The sequence below is a fragment of the Pieris napi genome, chromosome 20, assembly GCF_905475465.1.
Source record: "Pieris napi chromosome 20, ilPieNapi1.2, whole genome shotgun sequence".
Taxonomy (NCBI): domain Eukaryota; kingdom Metazoa; phylum Arthropoda; class Insecta; order Lepidoptera; family Pieridae; genus Pieris; species Pieris napi.
Genome location: NC_062253.1, coordinates 644,387 through 670,032, shown reverse-complemented (window position 1 = coordinate 670,032; position 25,646 = coordinate 644,387). Strand labels below are relative to the sequence as shown.

At 33.5% G+C, this 25,646-nt stretch overlaps 2 protein-coding genes, 1 long non-coding RNA gene and 1 pseudogene across 15 annotated transcripts in view; 1 reads left to right on the top strand and 3 right to left on the bottom strand.

Moving 5' to 3' along the window:
* LOC125059999 (inactive dipeptidyl peptidase 10) overlaps nt 1-25,646 on the top strand; it is a 348,882-nt gene that overhangs the window by 107,989 nt on the left and 215,247 nt on the right. Inside the window, exon 2 of one of the 3 annotated variants that reach the window (XM_047664739.1) lies at nt 14,893-15,046. The exons of the other annotated variants lie outside the window; for them this stretch is intronic. Coding sequence (XP_047520695.1) covers nt 14,984-15,046 — 63 coding nt within the window. The 5' untranslated portion in view covers nt 14,893-14,983. The remainder of the gene's footprint in view (nt 1-14,892; nt 15,047-25,646) is intronic. 3 annotated transcript variants of the gene reach the window in all.
* On the bottom strand, nt 6,370-7,153 carry LOC125060010. The gene is made up of 2 exons (XR_007118769.1): nt 7,045-7,153; nt 6,370-6,809 (listed from the first exon to the last, which is right to left on the bottom strand). It is a non-coding gene; the product is annotated as an uncharacterized LOC125060010 (long non-coding RNA).
* LOC125060062 lies at nt 16,135-16,253 on the bottom strand (annotated as a pseudogene).
* Nucleotides 17,445-25,646, bottom strand: part of LOC125060002 (extracellular matrix-binding protein EbhB-like) — a 51,680-nt gene continuing 43,478 nt past the window's right edge. For 4 of the 11 annotated variants that reach the window (XM_047664743.1, XM_047664744.1, XM_047664745.1 and 1 more), the window contains one exon: nt 24,408-25,589. In XM_047664743.1, the coding sequence (XP_047520699.1) occupies nt 24,540-25,589 (1,050 nt within the window). In that variant the 3' untranslated portion in view covers nt 24,408-24,539. Of the gene's footprint in view, nt 18,523-18,758; nt 18,894-24,407; nt 25,590-25,646 lie in introns of those variants that run through there. The other 7 variants (XM_047664751.1, XM_047664748.1, XM_047664752.1 and 4 more) reach the window with 7 other exon arrangements.

The following is a 25,646-nucleotide window of genomic DNA, read 5'->3' as shown; positions in this document are numbered from 1 at the left end:
CCGAATGCCAAATCATAAAATGACTGCTTCACGACTGATCTGAGAGAGACCGCCGATGCGAAAACCGCTGTGTGAGTTCGTGAAGTGAGTTACAGAATCGCAGGGCAGATCAGGTTAGGTTAGGTTAAGGCAAAAATTTGTACCTACATTCATTCATTTTACAAATCATGATAATTTATTTAATTTCTATGGGATTAAACCACCACATTATTGCTGAGTGATGATAAAAGGTAGAACAAAATTTCGAGCTGTTTTAAGCCGTGATTCGACAAATTTACGTTTTATTTTCCAAAATGATATGATAGGATAAAAAACAATATAAATGAAACATTATAGTTTATAATTGCATACATACATGATTTATTCTTAACCTACCCACAAGAGAACAAATTATCAAACCAGCTTTCCTCTATAAAAGTCTTATTTGAAAAGTTTCGAAGATCCAGTTTTATACACCGAGCCTTATTTAGAAGTTTCCACATTTACATAACTATGTCCCAACTTCAGCTTCGAATTATCGAGAATCAATGAATCTTATTATAGCCTTATACTGGTCCCACGGTACCGACAGAAATCATGAATAATAATTTTTCCTTTCCCGATCTTTATTTATGAAATTTAAATATTCCTGCTTTCATTAGCCTGAGTATAATACAATTAATCAATCCATAACTAAAATTATTTCACAAAGACTGACATTAAAATAAACTAAAATATGTTTATTATGGAATATAAGATACAGGTACCAAATATTCCACGTCATAAATTTGAATCGGTAGACTTCCCTACTCATCGGCATTGAAGACAGAGGTACACCGTCCGGCCGAGAGAAAAGGCCAGTGTAAAAAACTCTCGGTACTCTTTTCAAATAGCAAATCATCATACATCATTCGATGACATGATCAAGCTTTGAAATCGGAATTGTCAAATGTCTCAACAAAATCTAAATATTTTGCAGGACGATTGTTAAACCAACGCTGATTTCGAATATTGACTCAAGAGTTGGATTTAATGAATACTTTCTAACTAAGTGCCGATTCCGAAAACATTCAAAACGTAACCTTATTTTGAACTAGTTCTTTTTAATATCTCTTGGAGCTCTGAATTAGCAACTTGTGATCAAGCCGCTACTATGTCATCAAGAATACCGCACTGAATCTTCTGACTTCCTATTTACACGGTAGAACTCAAAAGGTTGAATTGAATGGTAAGAGTTCCTCTGGGTCGGCAGTAGATATGGGGGTACCGCAGGGCTCAATTCTTCGCCCTTCCCTCTTTCTTGTTTATATAAATGATCTACCTTTCATGGTAGAGAAAAAACTCAGATAGTTTTGTTTGCTGATGACACGTCCTTGATGTTTTAAAATCAAACGACAAATAACAAATTTTGACGATGTGTACAATGCTCTCTCTTCGATTGTCCATTGGTTTAGTATGAATAACCTTCTACTTGACTTCAAAAAACATAATAAATTTTGTGCAAAAACATGCAAGGGTTATGGATACTAGACCAATTATAAATGATGAGGAATTGAATCTGGATACAACTGTATTTCTTGGAATCACCATGGATTCAAAATTTCAGTGGTCCCCTCATATTAACGAATTGGCGAAGAGACTTAGTTCTGCAGCTTACGTGGTTAAAAAAAAATCGCTCACTAACTCATGTCGATACAGCTAGACTTGTTTATTTTAGTTACTTTCACAGCTTTATGACTTATGGCTTTTTATTATGGGGTTATGCTGCTGATGTCGAAACTATTTTCATCCTGCAGAAGAGGGCTATTCGTGCAATCTATAATTTAAAAAGTAGGGAATTTCTAAGAGATAAATTCAAGGAAGTTCATATACTTACCTTTTCCTCGCAATATATTTATGAAAATATTATGTATGTATACAAAAATAGTGATAAGTTTACTAGAATAGAACATACGCACTATGTTAATGCTTGGAACAAACGCAGGCTGCAATTTCCCCGTACTAGTGCTAGACAGTGTTGTTTGATGATTTTCTATTTTAAAAGAGTAGGTATACGTTAGAAAAGTCGTAAAAATTATGTACCGATATTTTGACGACTACTATATAATATAACTAAATGTAATGAAATGAACTTCTGCGCACGTACTGTAATCATAAAAACAGGCAACAACAGATGAAGTCTTAATAGAAATTAAGAAAGTTATGGTTATAGTTAATATTCATTGTGTAAAACAAAAATCTTGGCGATTAAAAAGAGGGGCGGAGAGTTCTTCGCTTCTGTTCTACTTCCATGATTTGAGAACCTGAAGTAAATGTAAAAGTAGAAGCATTTAACATGTATTTCTTTTAAAAAAAATACACAGGTTTACATTCCTACCGAAGCAAAGCAAAAGAGTCAAAAGTATGTCTACTGGCATAAATCATAAATTATTAATTCTATGATGCGATCTATATCTAGCCGGTGTTACATTCTTTTACAAATTGTTAAATTGTCAAATGCAGAACAATAACATTGTCGTAATTATATATTAATTATTTATTATACATAATTTCTTGTAACATATGCTGTAGATATAGCATTATATAAGGATTAACTTTAATAAATAAATGAATATAAATTATTTTAATATTCAATTCAAGGTCGCACATTTGAATGCGATCTTCGTCACTGCTACACAATATAAATAATTAATAAATTGTTTAATATCCTTTCGTAAATATTAGTTGAGATATTCATGAAAAATTATCATCATTATCTCTATAAATAAATATCTATAAATAAATATCATATATTATAGTTTAACTTCTTTAACGGAAAAATAAACGATTTCTTGCAATATTGACGTAACTCGACGTGTTTATTGTCCATATTAAAATCCTCAATCAGAACAAAGATCTTGTGAGACTACATTTGAGCACAAGTTGCTACTTAAGTAGCTACTTTATTCCAGAATGCGTTGCAGCTAGTTTTAAATGACATTTGATCAATGACCAATAAGGTTTTGCTTTATTTTGTGGTGCAAATTAGTAATCCATTGCGTTTTTAATACAAAGAAATGTTTCAATTTCATTACACGCTTACTTAATCAGATTAAATAAATTAATTGTCCATTAAAATAATATGTTTTTCCTAAAATAATAATAATAAAAAGGTATGAAATTGTTGCATTACGTTTTCATAAAATTTTAAGTAATTTTCTTTGAAATAATTAGTAGTAAGAATCTCTGCAAAATGAAATCGAAGTCTAATGAAAGTCCATAATCCATTGTCACAAGCTTTTAAAGCATGCAGGCAATAAATCGTTTCATTTTTTTGAACATTTAAGAGACAAATTTATGAGTATTCCTATTTAAAAAAATATTCATCTACTTTTGTGTGCAGTCACGTTTTTGTTTTTAAAATAAACGTGTTCATGTATATTTTCTTGTCATGTAAAATTTATTTTTACTTTTTAATTGTTACAGTTAAAAATTTGTTAGCAAAGAAGATTCTATAATAATTGATTAAAAATAAAAACCGTAATTCAAATTGAACGTTGTTTTTCCTTAAGTAACCTAATAAAGTCTCTAAAAGAAATTTGAGGCTTTAAAAGTAGGTATATGGATACATTAGAACATAATAATTTTATTGTTTTACAGATTAATAAAATTTCACTAATTAATTAAAGAACACAATGTTAGAAAATTTGACAAAAGCATTTCTTTGATTAAGACTATTAGACTAATTTAGTTTTATGAATAAAGGTATGCGTATGATGAGCATAATACTTAAACTACAGTCATATGGAAAATGTACTTATAATGGCAGCCTAAATAGCATTCCCATATTTTAAAGCTCATCTGTGATATGAAAACTGTCTTCCTTTACCACGCGTAATTCTTCATTCATCAATAATGAAATATTGTGTAAAATAGCACATGCAAGAATAACGGTTGATATTTTGATTCGGTTTGACCTTCTCTACTCATTCCAAATGTCCGTTCTACAACATTCTCGTTCTCATTGTAGTTTTAGAATGAACAATATTGCATTGTTCTTAAGCAGCGCTTGGAGCGCGTAATGGTGTCCCAGCCCATCTTGCAACTAAAGCACTAAAGTAACCAAAAGTCTGCAATAAGATTGTAGATATTAAAACACTAAATCATATATACTATACTACAGTTACTAGGTAAATCTTAAAATGTGCAATAATTAAATTGTGTTTTATATGAAAGTTCCATGAACATTAATAGAACATCAAATGATTTTCTATTTCTATTAACTTCATATTCATATTTTTCTGGGGTATTATTTTATTTTAACACGTGTGCAGTCTAGTACACCATTAACATTTCTAAGACGGTTATTTTTATATACTTCTAATTCACAAAACTCTCTTTTATGTGTAAAAATATCGTGAGGGTATAATATCATCATAATATCTCTATTATTTCTTTCCCAATTTTAGAAATGTTTGTGATTACGCATGGAACTTGTGCTTGGGATAGTTTAATAAATTATGAAGCAATTCTTTATATACATTTATTTTTCTTTCCAATTCTAGTTATAGTACCAGTTCTACTCATACACATAATTAAAGTTTAAGTAATGTATTCTGAATCAAATAATTTAAAAAAATCCACGTCATCCCCTTTGAAAGGCATATATACGTAGAGTCATTGTATATGAGTATTGTGAGTCCCTTAGAAACCCTCTCGGTATGCTATAGTCCAACCCTTTGTGATTCTTGCCATCAAAAAGTTTCGTGTAATAGTAAAATTTAATTCAATTTTTTTTATTTAAAATTGATTCAAAACCGCACATCTCCTATATAATAAGTATAATAAGTATTTTACTATGCTGTAATGTATGCACATTCAACACCACACATATCCCGTACTTTTTCGAATAATCCCGCAATATAAAGAGTTTTGGCTTGTCCATCCCAAAACTCTTTGCCTTAGTATCTTGCCGTGTAAAGTGGCAACATTATTTTGACATTAAACGTCATCTGCCACTGTCTGTACTGCCATTGTCACAGTCATTATTTATGGCACGATAGGTAGCTCTGTTCAGTGTTCCCTCGTTTTTCAATACTTGTTTTCTGTGCCCTTTCTTCTGTTTATATTAAAATATAACAGTAAAATATATTTACTGTTATATTTCTGCAGCAAAAAAAAAAAGATGTCAAAAATTTACTTACCAAACAATTTGGAGAAAACTGGGAATCGCTGCCTGAATTAGAGTAGTACAAAAGACTTTTGTGTGAAACAGTACCTATATTATCACAAAATAAAGATGAAAATGATGATGAATGTGATTGTATTGAACCGGACACAGTAACATTAAGAGTGTGATGTAGACATTATATTAAAGACTTGATTTTTTAAAATAACAATAGTGTTGATTTTGTACGGTTTTTTATTATTAAGTACACATTTCCATAACAATTAAAACAAACACTACATATCCAGACAGGTGACGTTCAAAACCACACTTATCCATGCAGAAGGTACAAAACAACACATATCCTGATTTGTCTTCACAAAACAGCACTTATCCAAAATAACTTTGCCCAATAATCAACAACAGCGCGAGCAATCAAATAGCAAAAAAATGTTTTAATTGCCGATTTATCTCCACATTAATATGGTATTTTTATTTTAAATACAAAAACATGCTCTCACAATTCATTAAGTTTTTTTAGATTTCTGTCTTATTGAAAAAAACGGATATGATGTAGTTTTGATCCTAACCTCCTCAAATATCATCAAAAATGTCTATCTTTCACCTTTAACTGGTTTACAAGTTATAAGAAAATGGTAAAAATATCTCTTTATCTAGCTGGGTAACGTAAAATACCCCAAAAATTAAACTAACATATTAAATCTTATCAGGAATCAGAAAACGACTGAAAAAGCATTCATATACACACAAGAATCTCCTCTTAAGCAACCTATTCACGAGAATCCTCTTATTGACGATTAAATCAGTGGTGCCAACACCTACAGAATGTTCCCCCTAATTGACGTCATCGTCAAAGGTTTAAAACCCTCTTAAGTTTTGTTGTACGCTCCGTAAGAGCGTACCAATTCTTAATAGGCCGGCAACGCACTCGTTTCACCCTCTGGCATTGAGAGTGTCCATGGTCGGCAGTATCACTTAACATCAGATGAGCCTCCTGCCACTATTAAAACGCAATAAGCATTTTATTTCACACACCTTCAAGAAGGCTTCAGTAATGTCATCATATAAAAATGACTCGCAATCTCGGAGTGATTCGACCAATTTATTGACTCAATGGCAATCGTCTCAGCGAGGTTAAGTTAGTTAAAGATTTATGTACAAATTAACACTAGTCAAAAAAGCATCTGTCATGCTCGGATTAATTATAAGGAACAAAACACCAATCCTGTGTATAGTATATTTTGGGGTATTAAATCGTTACATATTTATATAAATTTGACATATTAAAGATTGTAAACAATATCTGTGCTATTAATTTATTCATGAACATTACAATTAGACATTTAGATTAATTAATCTTTAGTGATTAAATCAAATAATTAATGATCGTGCCTATGCTTCTTCCTGTCCTTCCTCCTCTTAATTGTCCCTTTAGGAAGAGTTTCTACGTCATTAGCTTCTGCTGGTTTCTCAGCAATACCATTTGCTTCGTTTGCCTCATTTGCTTCGTTTAACGCATTTGCTTCGTTTGCCTCATTCGCTTCTAATGGTTCCACATCAATTCCTTCTGCTTCTTTTGTTTTCGACTCTTCGTCACTACTGTGAGGATGGGATCCTGGTGGTGCAGCAATAGACAACGCAATTAACGAAAAAATTGTGATACCTGGAAATAAACAAAATGGTTTAGGTTAGGACTTTCTCACGTTTTATCGGATTTTTTCACTGGTTTATTTAAAAAAAAATATTTTTACCACATTCTGCCAATAATCAAATAGGGACGACATAAAGATCTTAATCAAATTAGATTTCAGATTAAAAAGTTGCTTTTTAAGTTTCATGATTTTAATTTAATAATTGATTTGAAAATAAACTACCAAAAATGCAGTATGTATACTCACACAGAAGAATCTTCATTTTGAAACTTGCCACGTAACAGTTTTCACAACTTGAATTTAAGTGTAACAGAAACAAATTAATGTCGCCTTATATTCGTTTTCTTCAAGGCCAATACAAAATAGTCATTAATATTAACATGGATATATAAATAAAATACTAATACATTTCAGAAAGTAAATAATTTTTAATTCCAACACACAAATATACAGTATTTACAATTTTTTAAACTTAAGTAATAACAATAATAATAATAAAAAAATAATAAATAGATAATTTAAATTAATTGAACCTACCGGCAACATTTCCTCGCTGTATTGCGATACTTATTCGTTGAGCGAGGAAAGTGCCAGCTCTGGCGTCACCGGTACTACCTACCAGGCGCCAACTGAAATCTTTAATTAGCGCCTGCGCACTTTAACCTCACGGCCCAAGAGTGTCTACTCCAAAGGCCGACTAAAATCCTAAAAAAATATATTTATGAGATACCATTGTCATCTGCTGTTAATGTTACAGAACGTAAGAATTTATCGTTTCTTCAAAATGATTGTTATGTGTATGTTCCCAAGATTCGTGATTAAATCAAATCGAATTAAAAAGTTAACAGAGAAACTTCAGAAAGGATGGCGATTAAGCTATTTGTCTTTTGTGAAATGTGTAAACTATCAAACATATTATATGTTGGAATACAGGAATTTGACTACCACTACATAGTATGCAAATACGAAGACTTTTATTTGAAAAATTTTGAGGAAAATAGTGCAGTGCAATATATTACACATAATGCGAGTGTATTCGTTAATAGGGACATGTTAATTTCAATTTCCATTATTTTCTTTGCAAATCGAAAAAATAATTCTTTCGCTGGAAACAAATTCAAATTCAAAAATCATTTAATCATATTGGTAACACTTTGTACACTTATGACTTGTCTGTAAAGAAATACATATAAATGCTTCTAATTTTACATTTAGTGCCCGTTCTCAAATCAAGGGCGTAGAACGGAAGGGAAAAACTGGCAATAAACTCTCCGCCACTCTTTATAATCGCCATGTTTTTTTTACACAACGTTTGTAAGGAGCTGCAACCATTAAACCATGTTCCACATGATATCTTAAGTAATTAATAATAATAACATAAATTAAAAACAAAGAGTTGTCCTCTATCACCAGGAGGCATGGTGAAATAGGAGCACGCACTTACATTCTCGTGGGAATAACACGCAAACACATAGTCGAAATAATTAACATCACCTGATTCGTGATTCGTGATGTTGAAACAAAGATAAGTTTATAAGTATATTATATGTATATTACATAGACAATGAAATACGGAAATCTATGACTTTTTATCCGTATTACCGTTAAACAATTACGTAATTGTTTTTATTTGTAAATACTTATTTCATTTAGTTCAAAAATATCAGATTTTTATACACAGCTAAAAAATTAAAAAGGAACTAGCGGCCTGTTTTTATATTACTCCCACTGACACGTATTATTTTAATGTAATATACGTATACGTATATATGAATAGAATTTTTTTTGAAATTCGTTCCTTCGTTTCTGAGTTAATTTGTTACAAACTTTCTTAGTATTGTCTTTTATTGACATAACCTTTACACAATTAAAGAAAAACCTTTTTAACCGGATTAAAGTTATGTATTATTATAAATTTACAATTATTTAACATCATTTTAAATTTAACCGACGTTTCGCGTGCTTTACAGCTTTAATCTTTCTTTCTAGAAGTCCTTTCTCTTAAAATATTAATATAGATTACTAGCTGACCCGCTAAACGTCGTTTTGCCATTAGTTCAATAAAAATAACTATCTACAATAATAAAAATAGGGTTGATCGTAGATGGGTGACAATTAAGGGTAGTATGTATTTTTGTATGCTGTATCATGCATCAAAAAAATAAAAACAAAAAGTTTTGTCTAAAAAATAAAAATTTAGGGGTGGGATAACCCTCAACATTCAGAGGGATGAAAAGTAGATGTTGTCCGATTCTAAGACTTGAATATGCCTTAAAAATTTCATAAGAATCGGTCGAGTATTTTGAGTCGAGAATTTTATATATTAGATAGAGAATTACAATATACAACCAAAACCTTTAAACCGATTCGCATATTTTGAAATTGATTTTATGCATCTCCTTTCAGCCAAATATACGATATTAATAAAGATTGAGATGTTGAAGAATCAGTGACGTGTCCAATTAGCCGATTGTCTGGCGAGAAACCAACTCGCCCCAACGCCTCCTTCATTTTTACCAAACGATTTTATCTAAACCATATTGTTTCTCGATATTTATGGACTCAAGACGTCTACAATACCTCTTGAGAAGTCTCATATAATATTAATGCCAGCAATTCACACAGATGCAAAATTTTATGTAATTAGTTAAACTTTACGTAAACAAAATATAACGATCATTAAATCATTATATCCCTTTACGAACATATATATATATATAATTGTTAATCAGGGAAATAATCATTCCGAAGCTCACTGTCGGGTAAGAGCGTGAAGGTAGCCGAATGGCTAGTATCAGACACCGATGGACATATCTAATAAAGTTACTGGATTATTATTATTAACTAATATAAAATTATTCTCAATATTCAGTTATTCGTTTTGGTTGAAAGCATGTTTGTCGAATGTAGGAGCGGAAATTAAAATATAAATTGCTTTAAAGAAAATTGAAATTTTTAAGTATGTTTTACGTAATTAAAATGATATGAGTAATTGTTAATTTAAATAAATAATACACGAAGTTTAATACTTGGGGAAAAATACCTAATGGACTGATAATACGTAAAACTAATTAATTTTTTATTGTTAAATAAATTGACAATTTAAATTCAGTTTATCGCTATAAATGATTATTGACTTTTTATATGGCTAGTTGATCTAGTCCTAGGTCGTTGAGGTAGTCCTAGTCTAGGAAATTGAACACTCCAATGATGACTTGATTCACTATAATTCACACACTTATTTTACGTAAACTGTATAAGTTCAAACTTGAACAAAGGAAAATTGCCCGTGCGCATGTGTTACAACCTCTTATCATCTTTTCCCCACTCCGACTCGACCATTCCACTTCGGGCAGTCGCTCGAGTCAATTCGTAAACAACCGAACGAAAAACTCTTAGTACTCTTTTAAAATAGCAAATCAATATACATCATTCGATGACATGATCAAGCTTTGAAATCGGAATTGTCAAATGTCTCAACAAAATCTAAATATTTTGCAGGACGATTGTTAAACCAACGCTGATTTCGAATATTGACTCAAGAGTTGGATTTAATGAATACTTTCTAACTAAGTGCCGATTCCGAAAACATTCAAAACGTAACCTTATTTTAAACTTAATATACTAATATATAATAATATACTAATTACTCTTTTTAATATCTCTTGGAGCACTGAAGTAGCAAGTTTTCATATGACACCTCAACGTTAAACATAAAATACAGATAAATAAATAAAGTTAAGAGGTAAACTTTATCCGTAAACAAAAGATTAGATTTTTTTTTTATTATTTATTTATTTAGTTATTAGAATTCAACGAAAACTCATCGTTCTCTCCATTACTTTATTCAAATCAAATCAAAATCATTTATTTATTTAGGTAACACACTTGCACTTATGAACGTCAAAAAGAAATATACATTATCTAAATGCTTCTAATTTTACATTTACTGCCAGCAAGGGAGTAGAACGGAAGAGAAGGCCTGGCAATAAACTCTCCGCCACTGTTTTTAATCGCCAAGTTTTTTGTTTTACAATATGTTTGTAAGGAGCTGCAACCATTACACCATGTTCCACATAACATCTTAAGTAATTAATAGTTAAAAAAACAATAATAATAACAAAGAAAAATTAAAAAACAAAGATATATTGTTCTCTATCAGCAGTAGGCATGGTGAAATAGGAGCACGCACTTACATTTTCGTGGGAATGAGTACAAGTCCCGTTCACGAGTATGACGCATGGTCAGCCATCGGCCTAATAAAAAAGGAAATTCCCTTTTTTGTAAAATGAATAAGTGTGATGTCATGTCGCTGTTCCCCTGCTGTATGTATATTTAATTTATCAGTCGACGGTCAGTTAAATTTACTTCGAAAAAAGGGAAAAAGGCTTTTCATTTGGCATGCTAGCCCTGGTTTCGAACCCAACAAGATTAAATTAATAAGATATTAATTTAAATAAGTTAAATTTGGCTTTATAAGTAACTTTTTTACATTAAATCCGACCCCTTTGACTACTGAAAAAACTTCAGAATTTCATTGCTTAAGTTAAAAACTCACATAACACAATTTCCGCGGAAAATCTTTTCTGCCATTTCAGAATACACCCTAAGGATTTCTCACGTCCGTAAATCGCATTGGAAAAAAGTTTCCCAGATATAACGTTATATCTTTTGAAAGCAAGACGAAAGCTTAATGTTGGATAAACTTAATTAAAAAAACGGATAATTGTGATAAAAATTGCAAAGTTTTAAAAGGTAATTAGTCTTTACTTCGTAGCTCAGTTGCTCAGGAACTTCTTCAACGAGTTTAGAACTAAACTGTTGGGCTCTGTACCAAAGTAGGATAATAATTAAACATCGAAACCGTTGACACCAATTTTTGTTATAACTAGAATCTATAGGGCTTTAATCATTTATTAACTTCTTTACTCGTTATGCTTAGCACATTTAAATAATAGGTAAATTGAACAGCGGTAACAGGTACTTTTTAAATTAATACCGCACACGCAATTAAATTGTCAGGTAGTTATTTACTTATAAACACTTCGTTGCTGTAATTCAGTACAATTAAAATAATTAAATAAAAAGGAGGGCAACTGGCGGTCTCATCGCTTTCGAGCGATCTCTTCCAGGCAACTACTGTGAGAGAAAAAAATTTAGACTAGGTAAGCGCAAGAAGTGCAAAATTACATGACGTAAAGTTATTTAGACAAAACTAATGGAACAAAGCAAAGCAATTATGTGTTGTGTGCTGTTATGGTCTCTGAAAGAATGACCAGCGCTATGGAACACGTCTGCCCGACAACATAATGCTGAGTCAGGTCCAGTTACAACCACAACAAACAACAATATGTACCTTAGTCATTTTTTTAATTCCATAATTTTTTGTTATTTTTCTTTTTGTCTATTATTAAAACTATTTTGTGTGTTTCGTTAGTAATAAATGTTATGTCAACATATGTAAACAGTGAAAGGGAAGTAAAGTGATAATAAAAAAGGACACATGAATCACGATAATTTTAAATCAGTTAGTACGAAAGTTAAAATTAGATAATGCTTGTACAGTAGAGATTTAAAGTGATGTATTTTATTTTAATAGGTAAAATAAGTAAATACATAGTAATTATTTTAAAAGCAGCGTTGGCCAGAGCTTGGTAAGGAGATCGTAGGTTCGCTCCCCGGCTGTGCACCAATGGACATTCTTTCTATTATTAAACATTCGCTCGAACGGTGAAGGAAAACATCGTGAGGAAACCGACATGTCTTAGAGCCAAAAAGTCGACGGCTTGTCAGGCACAGGAGGCTAATCACCTACTTGCCATATTAGATTGAAAAATGATCATGAAACAGTTAAAGAAAACACTTTTTTACCGGATTGAAGTTATGTATTTTTATAAACTTATAATTGTTTTACAAAAAAATTATTTCACATAATTGTAAGTTTATAATAATAATTTCAATCCGGTAGAAAAGTGTTTTCTTTAAATGTGTAAAAGTTATGTTAACAAAAGACAATATCATGAAACAGATCCAGAAATCTGAGGCCCAGACCTAAAGAGGTTGTAGCGCCTCTGAATTATTTTATTTATTTTTAGAAAATAGGGCGTACAAATAAGGAATACGAGTGAATGAGTATTTTATGAAATTCTTTTGAAAGACGTGTGCTGCACGTGAGAGGTCAACAGCGGCCTAATGGGACCACATCTTGAGTTGACTAATGACTCGTGACGTCAACACTTACATCTCTACTTTATTCTCTCCTACTTCTCTTATGCTCACGATCTACAAGACGCTAAATGTATCTTTTCTTATCCAATAAATTGTATTATTCACGTATGTTGCGTAAATATTACATTGTTACGTCAGTAATAAAGTGTTATATTCTCACACGAAATATTTTTATCGAAAACAGTATTTTATATTAGTTGAAAATCGTTTTTTAACTGCCAAGAGCAATGATTGATGAAATCTACCTTTCAGTTGGAATTCCCGTTTCGAATGCCGAAATAAATATAATTTGCATTGGAAATAAGAGTACAGAAATAAATGGCAGTTTGACAAACCTGCGGTTGATTGGACACATTGACGGACAGATTCTATTTACATATATTAAACTCCTACAGCTTCAGAATGCTGTAAGCGACATTACACATCACACACATACGAGTTTGCCATGTAGAAATAGTCTAAGATATAAAGAAGGAAAAATGTCAATTACAAATATTATATATATAGATTTAACATTTATTAAAAAAAAAACACTCACACATAAACACACAAAAAAAAATTAAATGAGAGATATCAAAAACAATAACAAAATTAACAAAATTACCTTTTCCCATTCGGTTCGTTTCAAGTGTGTAATGCGTGTGTGCTGTGGCTGTAATTGGCCCTGGCTCAGCATTATGCTGTGGAGCAGAATGTTCCACAGCGCTAGTCATTCTACCAGAGACCACAGCAGCTAGTTTGCTCCTCAGTCGCAAAAAAAGAAAGAAAAGGAATATAATAAATACTTAGAAGAAGAAAAATTATAATAAAACCAGTTACCACTGTAGGTAATGAAGTCTTGTCTAAAGGTGTGTAGTAAAATTAATAAACAAGTAAATAAAATTAAAATGAAAAGTTAAAAATAAGAATAATTGTTAAGAAGTAGATTTTTTTTTGGGCGGATTATTCGTGCGATTTTTGTTGAGATAGTAGATGAATCTTATAGCTGCGACTAAAATTAGACTTTAATTTAAGACTCTTCACCGGAGGATTTATATAAACACTTTTGTTCCTTATTTCATATCGTAGTTCCAGATTACTACAAATTTAGTGTAATTTGATAACATATTACTTTAACAAGTTCGTATAAAGATAGGTAACACAATGTACACTTATGAACGTCAAAAAGAAATATACATTAAATGCTTCTAATTTTACATTTACTGCCAGTTCTCAAATCAAGGTCGTGGAACGGAAGAGAAGAACTGGCAATAAACTCTCCGCCACTCTTTTTAATCGCCAAGTTTTTTGTTTTACACAATGTAAGGAGCTGCAATAATTACACCATGTTCCACATGACTTCTTAAGTAATTAATTGTTAATTAATAAATAAATTAAAAACAAAGATTTGTCCTCTATCAGCAGGAGGCATGGTGAAATAGGAACACGTATGTACATTCTCGTGGGAACAACACGCAATGTTAAAAAAGCTTTTATTATTTCTAAATACGAATGAATTCTTTTAAAAACATCACCTCTTGAGCTTTCAAGAATGCAATGCAAATTGAAAGTAACTGGAATGCGAGCGAAGCGTAGTAGGAGACGTCGCATATCAATTTCTTCTGAACAATATACGAATGGCATTTAAAAGAAAATTTACAGTATTTATAAACGAAATAACTGGAATCGCAAACTTGCGTCTGTGAGCTTTTTATTTTCTGTCAAAGCTTTGGAGTTGCCAGCCCATTTGTGCAGTTTCTGTCAGGTTTAAAAATACTTCTGAATACTTATATTATTGTAAAGTAAGTTATTTGATTTTGTGCTAACAAATAGATTGAATCAGTTATTACTTATTATTATTTCAAATAAATAAAGTGATAATCAAAGTTTCAGTGCCTCATTAAAGTCCATATAAGTGTAGATGTATACACACGTTAACTAATTGTAACAATGTGTGCGTAGTGTGTGATTGTGCGACATGAACACGGTGCAAAGCTCGGGCGGGGGTCATGGGCCCATCAAGAAGGACCATAAGCACGAGGTAAGTACTAATTTTTTAATGTAATAGGAAGCTCACCTGATGTTAAGCACAGTTACGCAGTGCTCACTATTTATCACAATAGCTCTGCTATGGAACCACTCGTGACTTCTAAAAAGTTCAATTAACCTAAAACTATCGGCAGCCCCAAAATTAAAAGGATTTTTTTGTCATTTTTGAGAACAATACCCTAGTAATCACTAAACGATATTATTTGAAGGAGCACAGTTGTTCAACAATTTACCAGAGGAATTAAAACAGTGCGATAATATGAATGTCTTCAAAAGAAATCTAAAAGATTATTTGTAATCAGTGTAATGTTTCCAACGCTCTAGAGGCTACTAATATTATATAATTTAGAATTAAGTACTATATCTCACTATAAGCGAACTAGTATTAAGTTCTTATGAGAAATAAAGTTCTTTAAAATTAAACCTAAACTCGAATGAAACGTACGATACTCGTATGAACATAAAAAAATGTCATACGATATCGTGTTTATACTAGTCGAAATTCTCGTAAGTAAGAATCTTTTTACTACAATGTCGTAAGTAAACAGATGCAGGAAATTATCGCATAGCGATAAATCACTGGCGATTCTCGTATGACATAATAGTAGGTGAGAATTTAGTTCTTGTCTTTATGTAAACATTTTAATACGATAATGTTATGGCTTTTGTTGCTGGTGATAGTCGCGTACGATATCTCGCACCAAAACTCTCTCCATCTAAATGAGCCTTAACAGATGGAAATGACGGATTTTAGACAAGTTAGTACAGTTTCCTCTTCCAGTCCTTTCCAATTATTTTATTTTCTACGCCTTTGTAACACCTAGTTAGCTCAAAAAAGCGTTTAATGCAACATATGGATTAGGCATCCTATCTAAGAATCTATAGTATAAAGTCAAATCATTTATTTTAAATAGGCACTTTTGAAAGTCAACATTACAAATAAAACGTATCAAAAAAAATAACATTAGAGGTGTCAAGGGACACCCGGATGGAACGAAATTCCTTTCGATTAATTTATATGTTAATTGGTATCATAACAGTATGATAGATTTTCTCGACACCAATCTTACGACGAAAAAAAGGCAATATCACGAGGTGTTCCCAGGCGGTCACCCATCCAAGTACTGACCTCGCCCGACGTTGCTTAACTTTGGAGATCGGACGAGAACCGGTGTATTCAACGTGGTATGGACGGTGGCGATAGCTAAATCGAAAATGTAAAATATAACAACTATAGAAAAAAGTGTCGTTACAACTTGGTCTTAATTTATTCCGTCTAGCCCCCTTTCGCAACGCTCGATAACTTCGTTCCAACAAGACTAATTTAGTTAAGTGATTCCAAAAATAATTTTCATTTCTTATCCCTTCAAAAAAAAGCCAACATCACGAGGTGTTCTCAGGCGGTCACCCATCCAAGTACTGACCTCGCCCGACGTTGCTTAACTTCGGTGATCGGACGAGAACCGGTGTATTACAATAGCAAATAGCAAAAAAGTGTCGTGACAACTTTTCGTAAGAATTTTTTCCGTCTAGCCCCCTTTCACAACGCGCGATAAGGAACTTCGTTCCAAAATAATCTTGTTGCCCCTTCCAAAAGGTAGTTTCATATGGAGAAAAATGAGCAAGAAACTCCATAATTACTCCATTATTTATTTATAATGTCGAAACATGTTATTAACCGTCGATGAGCAATCCCTCTCCGAGCGACTTGATCCCTTGGCGTTGCGTAGAAATGTGGGATCTCTCTGCATATTCTGCCAAACTTACCATGGAGAGTGTTCGGAGGAGTTGTTGGGGACCTGCAGCTTAGTTGTATCATCGGACGTCGAGGCAGAATACGAAATTCCACCCGTATTACCTCGACGTCCGTCGTTCCACAACTGAGCATTTTTTAAGGCAGTTTTTGCACACAACCACTATGTTAAACCAGCTGCCCACTGAAGTATTACTGAACCAATTCGACTTAGGGTTGTTCGACGTAGGGTGTGAATTGTTAAAAGACTGGCAACGCACTCACGAGCCCTCTGGCATTGAGAGTGTCCATGGGCGGCAGTATCACTTAACATCAGGTGAGCCTCTTGCCCGTTTGCCTCCTGTCTCAAACTATCGACCACTATTAAATGCAATAAGAAGCTTCACACCTTCAATCTAGGAGTGACAGTAACAACTTATTGTCTCAATGGCAAACGTTTCAGCAAACCATAAATTAACACTAGTCAAAAAAACATCTGACATGCTCGGATTAATTATAAGAAAAAATCACCTATCCTGTATATATAGTGAAAAAAAACAACTAAAGTTAAAGTCAAAATATTACTTGGTAGGTATTTCAGGGTATTAAATAGTTTTATATATATATAAATTTGACATATTAAAGATTGTAAACAATATCTTTGCTATTAATTTATTCATGAACATTATAATCAAACATTTAAATTAACTAATCTTTACTGAATAAATCAAATAATTAGTGATTTTGCCCGTTCTTCTTTATGTCCTTACTCTTTTTTGCATTGGTTTCTACCTCATCAACCTAATCATCTTCGTTTGCAGCATTTGTTTTTTTGATGCATCTGCCTCGTTTGCCACATTTGTATCCTTTGCCACATTTTTTTCCTTTGCCGCATCTGCCTCGTTTGCCGCATCTGCTACGTTTGCCGCATTTTGCTTTGTTGGCCTCATTTGCTTCGTTTGCCTCATTTGCTTCGTTTGCCTCATTTGCTTTATTTGCCTCATTTGCTTTGAGTTCCCGACGATGCCTGTGCGTAATCCTCCCTTTAGCAAGGGTTTCTAGGTCATTAGCTTCTGCTGGTTTCTCATCAATAGCATTTGCTTCGTTGACCGCATTTGCTTCGTTGGCCGCATTTGCTTCGTTAGCCGCATTTGCTTCGTTAGCCGCATTTTCTTCGTTAGCCGCATTTTCTTCGTTAGCCGCATTTGCTTCGTTGGCCGCATTTGCTTCGTTGGCCGCATTTGCTTCGTTGGCCGCATTTGCTTCGTTGGCCGCATTTGCTTCGTTAGCCTCATTTGCTTCGTTGGCCTCATTTGCTTCGTTGGCCGCATTTGCTTCGTTGGCCGCATTTGCTTCGTTGGCCGCATTTGCTTCGTTGGCCGCATTTGCTTCGTTGGCCGCATTTGCTTCGTTGGCCGTATTTGCTTCGTTGGCCGCATTTGCTTCGTTAGCCTCATTTGCTTCGTTGGCCGCATTTGCTTCGTTGACCGCATTTGCTTCGTTGGCCGCATTTGCTTCGTTAGCCTCATTTGCTTCGTTGGCCGCATTTGCTTCGTTAGCCTCATTTGCTTCGTTGGCCGCATTTGCTTCGTTGACCGCATTTGCTTCGTTGGCCGCATTTGCTTCGTTAGCCTCATTTGCTTCGTTGGCCGTATTTGCTTCGTTGGTGGTGGTTGGTTCGTTGGATCCTGGTGGTGCAGCGATAGACAACGCAATTAGCGAAAAAATTGTGATACCTGTAATTAAAAAGAAATGGTTTCGGTATGGAATTTCTCACGTTTCATCGGAAAATTTATAAAAAAAAAATGTTTTTTTCAAGTTTACCCCATTTTGCCAATAATCAAATAGCGTACCTATAAAGATCTTAATTCAAATCAGATGGCATATTAAAAATTGGCTTTTTAAGTGACAAAATTTTAATTTATTTATCGATTTCAATATAAACTACCTGTAGTGCAGTATTTATACTCACATAGAAGAATCTTCATTTTGAAATTTGCCTCAACAGTTGTCACAACTTGAATTGAAGTGTAACAGAAACAAATGAATGTCGCCTTATATTCGTTTTCTTCAAGGACAATATAGCACCTAATTAATTACAAAATAGTAATTAAAATTAGCATATATATATAGTAAATAATTATTAACACAAAATCATGTGTGTCACAAATGTGTCATGGGGGCCCATGAATCAAGAAAGTAACTAAGTCTACTAATATAAATTTATTAAAATTATTATTATTTTTTTCATGTATTCTTTATTAGTTTAGTTTGTTTTTTTTGTTCCTGATAAGTTTCTTTTTCTAAACAACTAAATGTAATACATGTATTTTTGCACTTCTTGCCTTTCTTATGTAATTTAATACTTTTCTTTTTCTCACAGTGGTTGCCTGGAAGAGATCGCTCGAAAGCGATAAGGCCGCCAGTTGCTCTCCTTTTTATTTAATTATGTCAATTGTACTGTATATGCAACGAAGTGTTAATAAATAAATAAATCTAGCATTTTAATAAATTTCAACACATAAAATCGATTAAATTAAATAAATGATTTCAGTCAGCTAAAGACTTCTTTAAAGAACAGGAAATGTCGAGATTTGTAAATAATGTGAGTGTTTATCGCATATATTATAAGAGTCGCGAGTGGAGACAGAAAATTAAAACCATATACCTATCTACGTTTTAAATAACAGTTTTTTGTTAAATGTACAAACATGTTTCATTAAATTCTTAATTAATTTTTTATATATCTTGTATAAAATTAATTGCTAGTGTACGATAACTGAGCTTCTCGCTTTTTTATGATTACATACCTTAATTAATTTTTATATAAAATATGCTTGCCCATTCTTCGTAGACAACTTTTTAAACAATACGGTATTTATCGTCTTTAGTAAATTGTTTTAAATCTGTGCACGAAGTTTTATGTACAACCTGCCCTGCGATTCTGTAACTCACTTTTCGAACTCACACAACGGTTCGCGCATCGGCGGTCGCTCTCAAATCAGTCGTGAAGCAGTCATTTTATGATTTTATGATTTGGCATTCTAATAATCAATAAACTACAAGCTCCCACCTTTTCAGAATGCCAAATCATAAAATGACTGCTTCACGACTGATTTGAGAGCGACCGCCGATGCGAAAACCGCTGTGTGAGTTCGAAAAGTGAGTTACAGAATCGCAGGGCTGTAGTTACGCAGTGAGCACAATTTATCACAATAACTCTACTGTAGTGTAACAAATGGAAAGTTATAGTTATAATCTCTGATCGATTATTTTATTTTCTACGCCTTTTTAACACTAAAGAAATGTGTCAGCTCAAAGAAGCGTTCAAGCAACTTAAGGATTCTTAGGCATCCTATCTAAGAAATCTACGTGTGACTGGCAAGTGAATTCCTGAGGCAAAATTATCTTTTAGCTCTAGATTATCGTGTACCTGCCATCTAAGCAACAACAATTTACAGCCCGACCAACAACAACATCCCACCAGCGCCGGAGGATATAATTGTAAACAACAATTTACATGGAGATGATTAACTTAACCTTTTAGTAACTTATTCAGATAGGGATGAAGGGATTGGGACTACAATATATTTGTTGAGAAGCAAAATAATATTTTTGGGGAATCTATATATATAAAAATGAATTGCTGTTCGTTAGTCTCGCTAAAACTCGAAAACGGTTGGACCGATTTGGCTAATTTTGGTCTTGAATTATTTGTGGAAGTCCAGAGAAGGTTTAAACGATGGATAAATAAATATAAATAATAAGCATTGAAACGTACTCAAAACGACAATTAAATTTTCCAATAAAATCTGTTCCTATTGTGTGTTCCTATATCTTTTTAATAGCGTAAAAATCTTGGCTATTTATAGACATGTTTGGAGTACAAACTGGATTACAGATCTTAATCACCAATCACTATATTTAGTCCTGACTTAATCTGTTGTATTATAATGATTAACGTTGCCTCTTGTCTCTTGTATGCGAAGAAGTATTAATTTTTTTACCGGGATTATAGCGAAAATTTTTATAATACTATAAAATTAAAAATTTACTTTGGAATTGAATTAAATATGTATTTGATGTTACATATATAATTAAAAAATACTAAGTTTACATCAACGAGTAAACAAACAATACCAATGTATCCATATGCATATCTATGCTGGTTAAAAGTAATATTTTCCTTATTCAAAACAGACTCAACGTATAAACATTGTATGATAAACATGATGGGAATTTCCAATAATGAGTAAAAGAAAAATTTCGCTTAATAAATATTATAATGAAGTATAAAATATATTTATACTATTTATAATTTTTTAAAGGAAGCGAAGTGATAAATAGAACAAGCCAAGAAACCCAGTTGGGCTCACTTTATTCGACTATTCGAGAGAACAAGAATTATATTAAAACTATTTTAAAAGAGTAAGTATGGAGTTTCTTGCATATTCTTCTCCATATGAAACTACCTTTTTCAAGGGGCAACTGGAGTATTTTTTTAAAATATTTTTAAGGACTAATTGAAATAAATGATTTGACTCTATAATATAATCTTCTATGTTATTACTAAACTAACTCGCATTGCAATATTGACCAGTGTTGGCATAGTGGTTGGCGTGTGATTCTTATCCCTGAGGTCGTAGGATCGATCCCCGGCTGTGAATCAATGGACTTTCCTTCTATGTGGGCATTTAACATTCACTCGAACGGTGAAGGAAAACACCGTGAGGAAACCCACTTGCCTTAAAACCAAAAAGTTGGTTAAAAGATTGACAATTGATCATGAAACAGAAATCGGAGGCTCAGAGCTAAAAAGGTTGTAGCGCCACTCATTTATTTTTTAAGTACCTCACATTAAAGGCAGAACAGTATGTTTGACTGATATCCTTTGTCAGGCATTAAACAAATTAAATAAGTACCAGATAGTTTTATACCCCTGCCACTAAATTATATTTTCTTGTTTTTGAGGCTGTCTAACTTTGTGCCGTTGCGCAGTGGGGTAAATATGTGCATGCGCAGAAGGTCATTCCATTACATTTAGTTGATATTGAAATTTATAAAAATTAATAAAAATAAAGTGCGTGCGTACAAAGTACACATGTCAGAAGTAATCTTAGGCAAACTAATTTTTAAGTCTTGTTCATATTTATACATATTATACAAATATAAGGAGGGAGCTTGTAGTTTATTGCTTATCAGAATTCCAAATCGTAAAATGACTGCTTCACGACTGATTTGAGCGCGACCGCTGCTGCGAAAACCGCTGTGCGAGTTCGAAAAGTGAGTTACAGAATCGCAAGGCTGTATTTAATTACATCTCTCAGTGAGTGTCCCACAAAGGTTCGCATTTATGCACAGGAATGATGGTACCATGGTTACCCCTTTTAGACCATCAAATGGTCCAAAGTTGTCTGTAGCTCACAGACAAGCTCGCTTAAGATTTGCGCGTGGCCTCCGTTTTGTTATAGGACATGTTTATATGGTGTACATGGTCGTAGAAGAGTCTATCGTCGACGTCGGGAGCGATATGCTCAAAGTTGCATTGAGGAGGAGGAGCCTGTTCCTTTTGGAGGCGGTTCGTGCATGGTATGGGGTGGCATATCGATGAACGGGCGAACAGAACTTGTGTTCATAGACATGGTCCGTCAAAACGGTAGTAGAGATCTTAGAAGATCACATGGTGCCTTACATGGGATTTATAGGCGAAAATTTTTTCTTTAATGCAGGATAATGCCCGGCCTCACGCTGCTGCACGAGTTCGACAATATTGCTAAGAGGTTGGAATACGTACAATGAATTGGCCAGCACGCAGCCCGGATCTTAATCCCATTGAGCATCTTTGGGACAATTTAAAAAGAGCTGTATATGCGAGAAATCCTGTGCCTACGACAGTGACACAACTAAAAACAGCACTTTAAGAAGAATGCGACAAATATTGTTTGCAAGATGTTTTAATAACCCTAATCAAATCTATGCGGTACCGAATACCGATTAGAATCCATAATAAGGGCACGTGGAGGTAATACACCTTATTAAAACATAAAAAAACCCTTGCATAAAGCTTGTGTCTATTGTTATAACCAATTTTCTTTAAATTTTTGTTTTTCTTCAAAAAAAATTTAAGGTCCTGTCCAGTACACAAACTTAAACTTAAGGATATGACCCTACGCTGTTTTAAAGTTAACGAACCAATCTAGACGTTTCAATTTAAATCTGTGTAGAAAGTTTGCATACTTGGTTAAAATATTTATTTCAAGTCGTTTTTTACTTTGATGCAGTTTATGAGTCCGTCAGTGTAGTTTTAAGTGACATTTGATCAATGAAAAAGATTTTGATTGATTCTGTGGTGCAAATTAGTAATCCATTGCGTTTTTAATACAAAGAAATGATTCAACTTCATTACATGCTCTGTGATTAATAATATTAAATAATTAATTTTCCATTAAAATTTACTAGTATTTTAGTCCTAGTTCCTAAACAACATTTTATTTTGTTTTCATTTTTTAACATTTGATATTTACATTTCAGAGACAAATTTATGATATTATATTGATATTTTTCTGGGGTATCATTTTATTTTAACACGCGTGCAGTCTAGTACACCATTAACATTTATTTTTATATCCTCGTAATTCACAAAACTCTCTTCTATGTGTCAAAAATCGTGAGGGTATAATAATTTCTCTATTAATTCTTACCCAATTTTAGAAATGTTTGTGATTACGCGTTAAACTTGTGGTTGGGTACTGTAATAAACTATGAATCAATTTTATATATATAAATATATTTTCAGACCAATACTAGTAGTAGTACCAGTTCTACAAATACCAATAATTAAAATTTATGTAATGTATTCTGATTCAAATAATTAAAAAAAAAATTCCACGTTCTGCTTCCTCTTTTAAAATCATGTAGACTCATTGTATATCGGTCTTGTGAGTCCCTTAGAAACCTCGGTATGCTATAGTCCAACCCTTTATGATTCTCGTCATCAAAAAGATTCGTGTTCACCTTCGACTGGTTTACAAGTTGTAAGAAAATAGTATAAATATCTTGGGTAACGTAAAATACCCCAAAAATTAAACTAACATATAAAAACTTATCAGCAGGAACCAGAAAACAACTGAAAAAACAATAATTTACACACAAGAATCTCCTCTCAAGCAACCTATTCACGAGATCCTTTGATTCGCTTCACCCTTTGGCATTGAGAGTGTCCATGGGCGGCAGTATCTCTTAACATCAGATGAGCCTCCTGCCACTATTAAAACGCAATAAAATGCGTCACACACCTTCAAGAAGGCTTCAGTAGGCTGGCGCAATAATGATGCATTGGCATTAAATTACAGTAAATGTCATCTTATAAAAAACCAACCAACCAAGTCTCTGCGAGGTTAATATAATTAAAGATCGAAATTAACTTTAGAACCACAAATTAACACTAGTCAAAACATCTGACATGCTCGGATTAATTATAAGGAACAAAACACCAATTCTCTGAATAGGGAAAAGGAAAAAAGAACTAAAGTTAAAGTCAATAAATTACTTGGTAGGTATTTTGGGGTATTAAATGGTTACATATTTATATAAATTTGACATAATAAAGATTGCAAACAATATCTGTGCTATTAATTTATTCATAAACATTACAATTAGACATTTAGATTAATTTATCTTTAGTGATTAAATCAAATAATTAGTGATTATGCCTGTTCTTCTTCCTGCCCTGCCTCTTCTTCGAATTGGTGTTTCATTTTCCATGCCTCCCCTTCCTTTTTTTCCTTGATGGTTCCGGATCAGCCGCATTTGCTTTGTTAGCCGCATTTGCTTCGTTGGCCGCATTTGCTGCATTTGCTTCGTTGGCTGCATTTGCTGCATTTGCTTCGCTTGACGCATTCACTTCGTTTGCCTCATTTGCTTCGTTTGCCTCATTTGCTCCGCGTCCCCGATGCCTGTGCCTCCTCCTCCCCCGTTTAGCAAGGGTTTCTAGGTCATTTGCTTCGTTTGCGGCATTTGCTTCGTTTGCTGCATTTGCTTCGTTTGCCTCATTTGCTTCGTTTGTCCGTTGTTGCTTGCGCCTCCTCCTCCCTCTAGCAAGGGTTTCTAAGTCATTTGCTTCGTTTGCCGCATTTGCTGCGTTTGCCTCATTAGCTTCGTTGGCGGCATTTGCTTCGTTTACCGCATTTGCTTCGTTGGCGGCATTTGCTTCGTTTGCTGCATTTGCTTCGTTTGCCTCATTTGCTTCGTTCGCCTCATTTGCTTCGTTTGCCTCATTTGCTTCGTTTGCCTCATTTGCTTCGTTTGCCTCATTTGCTCCGCGTCCCCGATGCCTGTGCCTCCTCCTCCCCCGTTTAGCAAGGGTTTCTAGGTCATTTGCTTCGTTTGCGGCATTTGCTTCGTTTGCTGCATTTGCTTCGTTTGCCTCATTTGCTTCGTTTGTCCGTTGTTGCTTGCGCCTTCTCCTCCCTCTAGCAAGGGTTTCTAAGTCATTTGCTTCGTTTGCCGCATTTGCTGCGTTTGCCTCATTAGCTTCGTTGGCGGCATTTGCTTCGTTTACCGCATTTGCTTCGTTAGCGGCATTTGCTTCGTTTGCTGCATTTGCTTCGTTTGCCTCATTTGCTTCGTTCGCCTCATTTGCTTCGTTTGCCTCATTTGCTTCGTTTGCCTCATTTGCTCCGCGTCCCCGATGCCTGTGCCTCCTCCTCCCCCGTTTAGCAAGGGTTTCTAGGTCATTTGCTTCGTTTGCGGCATTTGCTTCGTTTGCTGCATTTGCTTCGTTTGCCTCATTTGCTTCGTTTGCCTCATTTGCTTCATTTGCCTCATTTGCTTCGTTTGCCTCATTTGCTGCGTTTGCCGC